This window comes from Urocitellus parryii, chromosome 5 (genome assembly GCF_045843805.1).
Source record: "Urocitellus parryii isolate mUroPar1 chromosome 5, mUroPar1.hap1, whole genome shotgun sequence".
Lineage (NCBI taxonomy): Eukaryota > Metazoa > Chordata > Mammalia > Rodentia > Sciuridae > Urocitellus > Urocitellus parryii.
This window is the reverse complement of record NC_135535.1, coordinates 178,035,248-178,048,313: the sequence shown is the minus strand read 5'-3', so window position 1 is coordinate 178,048,313 and position 13,066 is coordinate 178,035,248. Positions and strand designations below refer to the sequence as shown.

Sequence of the window (13,066 nt, the reverse complement as noted above, 5' to 3'; positions counted from 1 at the left end):
TGAGGTGCCATCGTGCTTCTCTTATTTCTCACCTGCCATTTGCTGAGTGTTATTGTAAATGAGGGGAGTCCAGGGATGCAGAGTGCCAAGAACCATGAAACATGATTTACTGTCAATCAGCTTCAACTAAGCTTGCTCTTAGAATGCTTCACTGCAAGGCTGAGCCTCTGTGGAGTAACTGCATACTGGATTTTCTTTTTCTTTCTTTCTTTCTTTCTTTTTTTTTTTTTTTTTTTTTTTGAGATGGGGAACAAGGTCTTGCTATGTTGCCCAGGCTGGTCTCAAATTCCTGGACTCAAGAGATGCTCCTGCTTCAGTCTCCCCAGTGCTGGGACTACAGGCATGTACCACCACTCCTGGCCAAGTCTACTGGGTTTTCTAGTGTAGAAACTCTGGAGTGAAATGTCTGTTAACCTTGGCATATGCAGTGAAGTGGTCTAGGGAAAGGATGCAACATCTGCTCTCAGAGGTGCACCTCTGGGGACACAAGCTTTTGTGAAGGAGAAATGAGGTCTTCCAGGATGAGCTGAGATTTCCCTTCCCCTGGGGCCTTTTTAGCACTTTACCCCGTGAGCTCCTGTTGGAGGAAGAAAGTCTAAACAGCTGCTGTAACAGATGATTTGCCGGGCTGTCTGCTTTTATAAAAAGGGAAGAAAGCTTTGATAGGAAACTCTTCTTAACACAGTTCAATATACAAATTCAGAACTAATAACTTTTCCAAAACATTTCAAGTGAAGGAACGTATTTGGACATGAGGACACTATCCCTGTCCAGACCACTATCATATGCTCTGCTGTCTGCCTTCTGTGCAGAAATGGTCTTTCCTGAGTGATGACCAGGCAGGCTCCTAGATGCTGCAATGTGCCAAACTGGTCATCATCAATTGGGAAGTATATATACGGGAGGGATTCTGGTGGGAAGGACCCAGTTTAAATGGCTTTTCTCTGGCCAGATGTTCTTTCCCGGGGAGCTAAGCTTCATCCTGGCATTCTTTATGGATGGAGTGGCCTTTAAACGGCTGAACCGACATCTGGTGAAACCTACCAGATGGCAGGAACGAGCAACAAGTGAGCGTGGCTTTGGGCTGCCTGCGTCTGTGAGGCTGGCGGAAGCAGCTTGATTAATGTTCCCGCCAACGGCCCATAACGGGGGTGGGGAACGACCAGCAGGACCCAGAGCCACAGGCCTGCAGAGGCTGCTGGGGTTCCCATGTTGCTGTGGGTGGGCCTCAGTCTCAGGCTCACGACCTGCCCTCGCACCAGCTGGTCTGAAAAAGGAGCCTACACAAATGGTTTTGCCAAGAACCACTTGACTGTCCTCTCAAGGCATAGGAAAAAGTGAACCTGCTAATGGCCTCTTGAAGCTGAAAAAAAGTCAACTATCTGTGACTTAGAAGAGTACCTGGCAGTGGTGTAGGCCGTGACAGGTGATGGGGCCAAAGAGTCACTTTGGTGACAGATCCTAAGGACCAGCTGTAGATGCAGACAATGAAAAGTTCCAACCCCAAAGATCCTAAGGCAGTCACAACACAACAAGGGAAGAGGCTATGTGAAGGGGGCACGAGGCTTGAAGACTGGAGACTCGGAACTGTGGCCCCCGAATCCTCTCCTTGAGGAAAAGAGGCGAGCAAGCGAGGGGGTGAACTTCAGTCTCTAGCTGCCTCTTATCTCTTCTCGGCTGCCTGTGAGCTCTTTGGTCAAGAAGACACAGGAAAAAATAAATGCCTCTCTGTTTCTTCTAGAAAAGATAAATGGCTCTGCAATTTATTGTCAGAGGAATTTTTTAAAAGTAAGATCAAAAGGAGGGCGGGCCCGAGGTAGAGGCTGGATAGAGGAAGGAAAAGGAGGCGGGAAAGAACAAGATGCTTTGAGACTGTCAAAGCACGATACTTCGTGGGTGGGCAGAAGAGAGGTTGCTCATCCAGAGGGAGAGAGAACACTGGCTCCTTGGAGCCTCAGGTCAAGAATACAGCTAGAGAGAGACGGGTCCAGGTTAAGAGGGTTCAGGAAGACCGGTCTCCCACACCAAGCAACCCAGGACTGGGCCTGCCCCCAGCACAGATTTTGACTCCCACCTGCTTGAGAACTGCCCCTCCCATGGGTCTCTGTTTATTTCCAAGGAGAAAGAGAGACCACCTGTAAGAAGCATCTCTAAGGTATACTGCAGTCTTGGAAGGCAGGAGAAGGGGACAGAGAGAAACACTGCTTGCAAGCCACCGTCCAAACTGATTTTTAATGATTTCTTTCCTGGCCTTCCTTAATGTCAGCTAAACCTTTTCAATTATTTCATGGTCATACCTTGAACTGCATTTTAGCCTTACTTTTCTAAGAACAAACATTATACAACCTGCGCCCAGGTTGTATAATCAGGAGTTCTCTTCCTATTCCCCTCCTTACAGTTAAGTGGTCAGGTGAAGAGGTGGTAGAATGTGGGAAACTCCAGCCCAGGATCGTGTTCTGCTGAAAAGCAAGAGCAAGCTGCCTCCCTAAGCCACCAGTCTTGCTCATGACAAAAATTGGTCGTCTTCCTCTCTCAGTGTCCCCCTTCCCCTTGACCTTCCCGGGGATCCTTCCCACCTCTCAAGGATCCTTCCCACCTCTCAAGGCCCAGCTCCAGACGCCAGAGCTCAGCAGGGGTTCTGATCACCCACCTCCACGCCTCAGCTGCACTGTCTGTGCCACTCACAACTGCCCGACTTTCTGCCTTTTTTGGTAGCTATTTGTGTCTGCGCCTGGTAGCTCCTGGCAGCCGCAGACTGTTATTTACTTTCCTGAGAGAACATCCACCACGTTGCTCTCCTTCTAAAAAGTGCAGAATAAACGGGAGCAGAATGACTGAAGGCACGGACAAATGCACACCGGTCTCCCCCGCGTGACCAGCGCTCCTGCACCAGGGCTGATGATGTTCTCTATAACATTCCAAGGACTAGACATTTTCCCTCCCTTTGAGGAAAGTGCCTTTATTTTGTTTATCCAACTTAACGGACCAGTTGTGGGCTGATGATGTTATCAAGTTCCATTAAATATTTTTAATTTCTTAATTAAAAAATGTTTGATGCACCAATGAGAAAAAAGAAAAGGTTACAGCATAGTCGGTTCACAATAAATATGCCTCAAGTGAGTGAATAAATGAATGAGGGAGGGATGGCAGAAGTCTAGGTAGTAGGAAATTGGATAGAAAGAGAAACAAAGGGGAGCAGGACATGACAGACTGCACAGGGGATTTAGGGAAAAGTAGAAAGAGAACACAGAAAAGGACACCCAAGTCTAATTAAATTCTACGTCTGCAATTTTAGTTTTATTATAAACTTAAACTTGATCAGTTAACAAGTAGAGAGACTGTTGGGTAAGAAAAGATAGACTGTAGAAGACAGATCTGGATTGTGATAACCACACAGCTACTTGTGACCTGGGACAAGTAACTCGACCTCTCTGAGCTCATTACTTTATTTTAAAACTTTTTATTTTGAAGTAATTTTAGATTTGCAGAAAGTGTGCAAAAATAGCACACACAAATAGTTCCTGTATACTTTTCACCCAGCTTCTCTTAATGTTAAAATCGATCACAAGTATAATACAAGTATGAAAACCAGGAAATCAGAGCTGGGGCTGTAGTTCAGTGGCAGAGTGTTTGGCGAGCATGCATGAGGCACTGGGTTCAATCCTCAGCACCACATAAAAATAAATAAAATAAAGACATGCTGTCCATTTAAAACTACAAAAAATAAAAATGTTTAAAAAACAGGAAATCAACATTGATATAGTAATACTAGCTAAACTACAAGCCTTCATAGGGTATTACCAGTTTTTCCATTCATGTCTTCTTTCTAGCCCAGGATCAATAGGACTCTACAACACATTAAGTAGTCATATCTCCTTGTCTCCTCTGGTTTTGACAGTCCCTTGTATTTTTCTTATCTTTTATGACCTTGCCACTTTTTTTTTAAAGAGAGAGAGAGAGAGAGAGAGAGAGAGAGAGAGAGAGAGAGAGAGAGAATTTTTTAATATTTATTTTTTAGATTTTGGCAGACACAACATCTTTGTTTGTATGTGGTGCTGAGGATCGAACCCGGGCCGCACACATGCCAGGCGAGCGCGCTACCGCTTGAGCCACATCCCCAGCCCTGACCTTGCCACTTTTTTTAAAAAGAGTTGAATGTCCCTCCATTTGGGATATCCTGATGCTTTCTCATGATTCGATTAAGGTAAGCACTTAACAAGAATGCCATGAGAGGGTGTCTCACCCCTCTTAGCACATGCTATCAGGGGCTCAGATGATTATTACTGGCACGTTGACTTTGACCCCTTGGTTGAGCCGGTGTCTGCTGCTGGTTTTCTCCACTGTACTATTTTCCCTTTGCAATTAATAAGTATCTGGTAGAGAGATGCTTTGAGACTATGCAAATATCCTGTCTCTCATCAAATTTATTTTCACCCAATAATTTTAGAGTTCATCAGTGGTTCTTGCCTGCAATAATTGTTACTGTCATGTTTTAATGATGATTTCCTGTTTCCCCCTTTCTCCTCCATTTATTAATTGGAATTCTTATCTGTAGTAAGACCTATGCCCCCTGCCACATTGATTGATTGATTTGATATTTATTTATATCAGTATGTACTCAGAAATATTTATTTTACTCTATGGGTCAGAATTCAACACTATCATTATTTATTTGTTGTCTAAACCTCACTTTATTTATCTACAAGACAAAGATAAAGTCAACTGTAATAGGATGAAATGAGATTAGAAAATGTGAAAATGTCCAGTCCAGAGAGACCATCTACTAAATAGATGCATGCTCCTTTCTCTTCCCTTCTTTCAGTGTGGAAAGCCATGATAATTTGGAAGCAAGACCATTCTAAAGAGGTGAAAATCTGAATTTTAAAATTCTCTATTAATGTAATACAGCTTTTATACCTTAACGTAGAAAAGATTTTTTTCTTTTTTAAATTGGTGCATTACAATTATACAAAATAGTGGGGATTCATTATGCCATATTTATACAGTCACATAACATAATTTGATCAATCTCATTTCCAAGTACCATCCCTTTCCTCCTCCCTCCCCTAATTGGCTTGCTCTACTCCTACTGATCTCTCTTATATTATTGTCATTGCAATTTTAATTAGTCATACACACACACACACACACACACACACACAGAGACACGAATTTAGCTATCTCAGTGTTGTCTTGTGGAGATCATTTGGGTTTGGACTATGATGACTTAAGACTGATTTTTAATCAGCATCCCCACAATTTGTATGAAAATAGATCCTTGAGAATACTTGAAAACAGTCTGTTCTTTTAAGTAGTTTAAGTGTTTTCCCAGAAATCTTGTTTACGTTCCGAAGTTGCTCAGCTAAACTATTTTCAGAGATAGTCCAAAGCGTGCCCCAACCCAGCTGTGGCTCAGATCATCACCAGCACTGAATTAGTGAAATCACTGATTCATCTTTGATTCCCAAGGTTATGGCAGTGAGTGGAAGAAAGCCAAGTTTACTTTAAAATTAGATTTTAAAAGTTCTAGCAATTTGCTTTTAAGTTCAGGTCAATTTGAGAAAAAAAAAAAAGACAAGAATAGGGTCCTAAAGTTGTGAGAGTAGATCTGGAAGTTTAAAATAATTCACAAAATGCAGTAAAATACACCAATAAAATCTCTCCATTTACGGGAACTTTCATTTTTATCGGTAAGGAAAGTCGAGAATGTCAGGAGATTCGCTTTAAAAAACAACTCTGGGGCAGTGCTGTTTGCTGGCGCTCTGTGCGCTCCCAGAGTTCTGTCTAATACCCTATTGGAGTGGGGCCTGATGCAGGTGAGAGGCAAGGTACTGCAGTGGTTCAAAACCCAGGCTCTGAGGCCTGATTATTAGGGTTTGAAACTCACAACTGCCACTCACCACCTGTGTAACCTTGAGCAAAACACTGTCTCTCACACCTCAGTTTCCCCAGTGGTACTGTGGGGCTCACGACAATGTCTGTCATCCAAGGTTGCTGTGAGGCGCTAGTAAGTGGTCCACGTAAAGTGGCTGGTATTACAGCAGGAGGGGTACCAGCTTCTCCTAGGGATGACAAGTGTCTTTTTGAGGAACACAGCTGGTCTCTCTAGACATGGAACTGATTGTTGGGCTCAGTCTCTCACACTTTCTGCATCTACTGGGCCTACCATTGTCACTGACATTTAAACACCAGAGTCTTCACCAGCAAGCTCTGGAGGCTGTAAAATGAGCTACAAAGTAACAAAGGTTGATGGATCCTAATTAGAATAAGTTATACTCCACCTATGTATAATATTTCAAAATATACTCCACTGTCATGAACATCTAAAAAGGACAACAACAGGATCCTCTGTTGTTGCTGGTTGTCCTTGCAGCATTAGGTAGAATTTACTAACTGACTAAAGTAAGATACTACTCTGTCTGTGAAATTCAACCAATCAATAACCAATAATACCCAGATTAAAATTCTGTGATTTAATATTCAAGGAAAAACACATTAAGTTTAAAACAAAATACAGAACAGAAAATTCAGTCTATGGCTACACTATGGACAGACAGTGTAGCCATAGACTGAAATTAAGCCTCAAATTGTAGTATGCCCAGCCTCCAGTATGCATGGATACCCACTTGTCCTCCTTGTCCCTCCTCCTTGCTCCAGGGCCACAGGGATGCCAGCCATTGACCCTTTCCTCTCTGGGAATCCCTAAAGCCCATAGAGATGCTCCATCTCAAATGTTCCCAGACTCCAGTCACATCTGTCCTCTTTAGGACTGACTTTTGGCTTGGTCTCAGAGGTTGTGGAATGAGTGACTTTTGGGGCTGAGAATTTTCATGGGCTGCAGAGAGAGGAGTGGGGTAAATTTCCCATAGTTTCCCATGTGTGGAACCCCCAGTCATGTTGGTTTTTAAGTTTCTGCTGAGGGGTCCTGACAGTGGGAAAGGGGGGGGGGTATGGGCTAGACAGATGTGGCCAGGGATCCTGTTGTTGAAAATCAAAATTGAGACACCAGTCTTAAAACTTTGGGTGGGACTGGGCAGAGTGGTGTCTAGGGGTTGAAAAATCTGGTTGTCCAAAGGGAGAAGAACTGGCGCCCTCAACAGTGACAGGGAATGGAGATATGAGATCAATCAGACATGAGGGCAGGCAGAGTGCAGCAAAGGGAGGAAGATAGTGTGGTCGCCTCACTGCCCGGAGAAAAGCAGCAGCCCCCATGGAAGTGGTGGGAGGCAGTGGGAATCAGAGAAGAGATACACTTAAAAACAGCCCAGAGTGGCTCCTTACCTCATTGAATCGCATCACAAGGTCCTCGAGGGCATTGTGCTCTCCATTCTGAGAGGTGAGAATCGATGCCGAGATGGACGCTTTGAGGCAGGGCAGGGACCTCTGGCATTCGGGTGTGCCCAGGTCCCGGGTTAAGAAGCAAAGGTAGTCCACTGGCAGGACCTTCCGGTAAATATTCTGCTCCTGCTCTGTCAGGATGCTGGCGACTTCCTCCGGGAACTGGATGAGGGGTTGCAGATCGATCAGCTCCTTGCTGATTCCAGCTGAACTTGAAGGGAAGGCGTTGGAATTGGCCATAGAGGTACCTAGTTGGCGTTCTGAAATAAAGTGACAGAAGTCACAGTTACACGAGGGATGGTATCCCTGACAACAGACACTTGCTTGAGAGCCATTCAAAACCTTGCAGGTTTCTTAGCCAAATCCTTGATGGGTGAACTATCTTGCTTATCTGGAGACCTTTCTGATATTTGTCCTGCTGTCCTCCCACCTCCATGAAGTGGGGAGAGGGCATAGTTTTCCATTTTTAGAAACACTATTAATCTGGCATATCATTCTTCAACCAGTTCACTATAACACTCTGTAGAGTACCATTTGCTTCTTTGTCTTCCTTTGCTAAGAGAAAAGAAGTTTGGGTAGGTGAGGGTACAGACAATTAAAATGCAAATGGAAGGAAAGTCATACATGTAATGTGCTTATGTCATGTAAGCATTAGGTGACCTGGGGACCCCTCTGAACAAAGATTTAAAACTTCAAGGTATATTCTGCCAACTCTACGCCTTCAGAAATTTTGATTTCACTGAGGTCCATTTGAGAGTTTGCAAGAGTAGGACTACCTATAAAAGTAAAGAAGGAATGAGTAATAAAATGTATTTAAATAAATCGGTCTTATTCCCTGGTCTACAACTGGAAGGGAGAAGGTGGCAGAAAGAAGCAGAAGAGAAAGTGGCAGGTACATTAGACAGAAGTACCAAAGTAGGAATTCCTAGGCTCAAAACGATTCTTAGTCATACATGCTTTCTTTTTATTTTGACACTATCCCAGTCTGCCTCTTTATTCCCGCCTATATCACGTTCACTTATTCACTAATTCATCTACTTAACCATCCATCCATTCATTCATTCAACAAACTTGGAAAAATCTATGATGCACCCTAGAACAGAATTTCCCCAAGTACAATCTTCAGAAGACTGGTACTTGGAAGAAAAAACATTTTTGTAGTCATGAAAGTCAGGGATTCATGTCACAGATTCATGTCACACATCTCTTCCTGGAGAAATATGAGGCACACTGGTGCACTGTCACAGGCTCTCATGGGCCCTGTAGCAAAGAACTCATTTACAACAGCTTAACCTAGTGCTCCCCAGAGCCACGCTGCCTATAGTTTCTACGACATCATTCTGTGTGGTCAGTGTCCTTGAAACCTCTTCAGGAAATATTGCCCTAGAGTCCAAACTGCCCTCCTTCTCTAAACAAAGCAAGTCTTTCCTCCTCGGCAGACCTTCCTGGGGGTCTCCTGCACATGTTATTTGCTCCAAATCTTTCCTACATCCCTTCCTTTTCTTACAAAACCCTTAACTGCCCCTTGCTAAAATAAGTCCATCTTTCTTCTGACAACACTGCTACTGGCCACCTACCTGTCATCAGAACTGGATTCTGGGTAATAGTGATGTCCACAGAAGGACTTCCTTGACCTTCAGTTCTCCTCAGTATTCCAGGATTCTTTTTCTCTCTCCATTGCAGAAATCTTTGGAGGTATCACTCCAAATGTTTGTCTGTCTGTCTCTGTCTCTCGATCTCTGTCTCTGTCTTTGTTTCTCTCTCTCTCTGAATTACTGAGCTCTGAAGTCCTTCTTTCCCCCCCAGTTTCCAAAACAAAGCAACCACTATGTTGACAGGACACCTGTGCTGATGTTCTGGGCTCTGATATTTTCCCCTCAACTCATCCTTTCTTAAGCAGCCTAACAGCCTTTGAAACTCTGCACAGGAAGTTCTTGATAGTATTTGATTAAATGAGCTGCTCCCCCTTTTGAGGAATGCTTTCAGGCCAGTAGCAAAAAAAAAAAAAAAAAAAAAAAAAACAACGCAAACTCTTTAAAGTTTGAGTGACATTGCTCTCTACCGATGCAAATTGGACTTGTAAACATGTTTCAGGCAAAACTTGCTGTTTTGTCTTCGCTATAAAATTTGTCTTTTTTTTTTTTCTTAAGAGAGAGAGAGAGAGAGAATTTTTCAATATTTACTTTTTAGTTTTTGGTGGACACAACATCTTTGTTGGTATGTGGTGCTGAGGATCGAACCCGGGCCGCACGCATGCCAGGCGAGCGCGCTACCGCTTGAGCCACATCCCCAGCCCTAAAATTTGTAATGTACAAACAAACATTCTCTTTGATTGTGAAAAGCAAATAAGTGAATAAGGAATGTATTCTAAGCATTTTGTCCACATTTTGGATCAAACTACCAAAAATCTACTGCAGCAAAAAGTGGGAACTACCGAAATATATTGGGTTTTCTCTAAGCTCAGATTCCAAAAATGTAAAATAAGGCAAATGCCCCAATCCAGCCAACTTGGCTTCACTCTCCAATTTTCTAAATAGTTTAGAAAGTGACTAGCTTTCCTGAAAATTGCATCAGAATGTGGCCCTATGACAGAGGCAGGTTGCAGTTTCTGGACACTGATAATTTATGTACAATGGAATTATCTACATATTGGAATGCTTCTCAGAAGTAATCAGCTCCAAGACACGATTTCAAAATACAGTACTTTACAGAGGAAATAAAAATAACTCCCAAATCTTATGAAACAGTCACTTACTTATCTAATATATTAGAGAAGAGATAATGCAATAAAATATAGAATATTAAGATGATATATTGCAAGTAGCAATACATCTTGCGATATGAGTCACATGCGGTTACAATGAATGACAAATTCAGTGACTGGTGAGAAATAGTAATAAAAGAGAGCTAAAAAAAAACTGAATAAAAGAAGACAAAAGAAGCCTGGTTAGTGTAACTGTAATAAATCTGGTGACCCCATGTATCTCAGTATAAGCACGCCAGTTACACTGAAAGGAAACACAAATTAGAGCTAGAGACCTTGAAACACATGCAGGCCTTTAACATAGATTTCCTTAAAGCAGGATTATGCAGGGATTTTATACCATGCACCATAGAGAAAAGTCCCAGAAATATTCTCAGAACATAATTTTCTGTCAAGTTCCACACGTTTAGCAGCTATCATGTCCCACTTATTTCCTTGCTGGGCTCTCCTTCTTCCTCTTCACATGCCACACTGCCATGGTGCTCAGCTGTGTGTCACCTCCCCACCTCCCTATCTTCAACACAGGACACCTGATGATGGATTAAAGACTCTGTGACACCTGACCCTTCCTCCATGTGTATAGCAATGTTCCTAGAGCCCACGATTATGTAGTTCCCTTGTGAAGGCATTTTTAGAAAATTTCTGCTAAATAAAATTATCACCTCATGGACAGTCATTGCTCTCAGCCCCTGGGTCTTCTGTTAATAGTCACCCTATAGCAGAATAGGGCTATCTTTCCAGGTACTGTCACAGCCTTGACCTGTGTATAATGAGACAAAGTGATTCCATTTTCCTGCTTAAATAAAAGCTTCTTGTGCTAAGTGCTTTCTATGGATTCATTCAGGACATAGTATTAGCCATGTTTTATTCATGAGAGAACTACCCTTCACATAAGGTCCCTGAAGTCGTAAGTTAGAGAGCTGGTACCTGAGCAGGGTCTTTTTGACTCCAGAACTCATGTTCCTGGTCACTCAGCATATTGTCACACTGGCATTCCAGTCTGTAGATACAGCTCAAGAGATTTTCGTGTAAATAGGTTCCTTGTCCTTTAAAGGGAGATCTGGTAAATGACCTCACAGGTACTCACAGGGTTGACAGCTCTGTTTCTCGATCAGCATGGAACCATCGTCACTTCAATCACGTTACAACTACGTGATACTACAGTATACAGAAATTCAGATGAGCCCTCTGCCACCCTTGCTGGGGGTTTATAAAATGTCCCCATGCTATAAACCTGTATTTTCCAAAGCGCATTGCTCTGGATTCATACAAAACACGGCTCCTTTGTTAGTAATTTAGGGGAAATATTGAGTTAAATGAAGCTAAACAGATTCCCCCCCCCCTCTTTTTTTTTTTTTTAACTGTCGGGTTTCTCAAAGCCCTTAATAATTCCCATGGGAGAAACATAATGTGACATAGCCTCCCTCAACCTTGCTGTCTGTCTCTGTGTCTTTTGCATGGCAATCACAGTCTCTGAAAAGTGTTCTTATCACACTCCACAATTCTCAATGGGAGAAATGGTGCCTAAGGGATTGGTGATTTCAAGAGCTTAGTTTGCGCCGTTGCTGGAATCCTGTGTAAGGGTCCAAGGATGAGAGGGCAGTGGCTGATTTAGGAAATTGCAAGTTGCTCCCTATGGCTGAAGCTTATACTAAGAGAGGCAGGGTACTGCTCGAGAAATCACGGAAGGAAGCTTCATTTTCCAGAAGGATCTAGAGAATGAGAGAGTCTCATGAAGGAACAAAGGCAGACAGGAGTGGTGGGAAGAACTAAACACAGATGCATCCTAGACTTCTGGGTCTTCCATGGATGTTGGCATCTCAAGGGACAGGAAGCCCACACCAAGTCTTCCTTTGAAGAGTGCTGCTCTGAGAAGATGAAGCATCCCCCAGAGCCCTCCTACCAGACCACAGAGTCTTCTTCTCCTCCCTTGTTCTCTGGTGATCAGCTCAGCAGCCCTTGACCTTGTTAATTAGCTGTCATTCCTAGGGGTTGTACACAAATTGCACAACCCACAAATACCCAGGTATTGATTAGTGCTTTTCCTATACTTGTTCATCTAATGCCTTTGGGGAAACTTCTACCCTCCAGGCTTAGCACTTATGAAAACAATGCTGATTCAGATCCTGATCGCATCCAGGAACCTTCAGCTTGGGCTAGAGTCCAGAAAAACCTTCTGCTTTGCATTTATTTCTCCTTTTGCTTTTTGGTGCCCACCAAAAGTCAAAACATTTGGAGTTTCTTGCTATGTGTCTCTTGGTGTTTCATACCCATTGGTTCCTGGGGAGGCTTGTTATTCTTAGTGGTGAGAGAAGATGGACTTCAAAGAATGTGCTATGGTAGGTAAGGAAGAGGAAACTGCCCACTTCCTTTATTTCCAGTCATTAGGTAGGGATCAAAACAGAATGACCTGGCACACAACCCACTCTGTATATACTCCCCTGCTTAGAGATGAGGGGCAGCTCTCCCTGTTATACTGGCCAGCCACTGCCAAGGAACATGCGAGTAATAAAATGTCCAAACCTCCTCCTTTGAGTCTTCCAAGTTCTTTCTTTGGAAAACCATATGCTGGGGTTTTGCAGTTCTGGAGTTGAACAGTTTCATATGAACATCTAGAGTTTATAAAATAATCTCTCATATAATCTCTGCATAATGTGAAGGAGTAATTGCTCCTACCACAGGTAGGAATTGATGCTCTTATTTTTTTTTATAAAGCTTCAATCAAGTTGTTATGTGGCTTGCCCAGGAATCCAGCTTGTGAGTGGTGAGCCCTGGAACTGGCAAAGGCTGAGAGAGAACCTGAAGATTCTGGCTCCTGGCCCAGTACTCCATGTTACCCTAAGCCAAGGCTGAGCTATCTTGGGCTTACTCAAGTATCCAGGGGCCAGCCTTAGTAGCAGCCAGTATATCTGAATGGGTTTAAGAAATGCTAAGGAGAGGGGCTGGGGTTGTAGTCCAGTGGTG

The 13,066-nt window shown here is 43.2% G+C and overlaps 1 protein-coding gene across 5 annotated transcripts in view; it reads right to left on the bottom strand.

Annotated features, from left to right (window-relative positions):
• The window catches only part of Plce1 (phospholipase C epsilon 1), a 288,120-nt gene that overhangs the window by 126,671 nt on the left and 148,383 nt on the right, over positions 1-13,066 (bottom strand). For all 5 annotated transcript variants that reach the window (XM_026397323.2, XM_026397326.2, XM_026397325.2 and 2 more), the window contains exon 4: positions 7,282-7,598. In XM_026397323.2, coding sequence (XP_026253108.2) covers positions 7,282-7,598 — 317 coding nt within the window. The remainder of the gene's footprint in view (positions 1-7,281; positions 7,599-13,066) is intronic.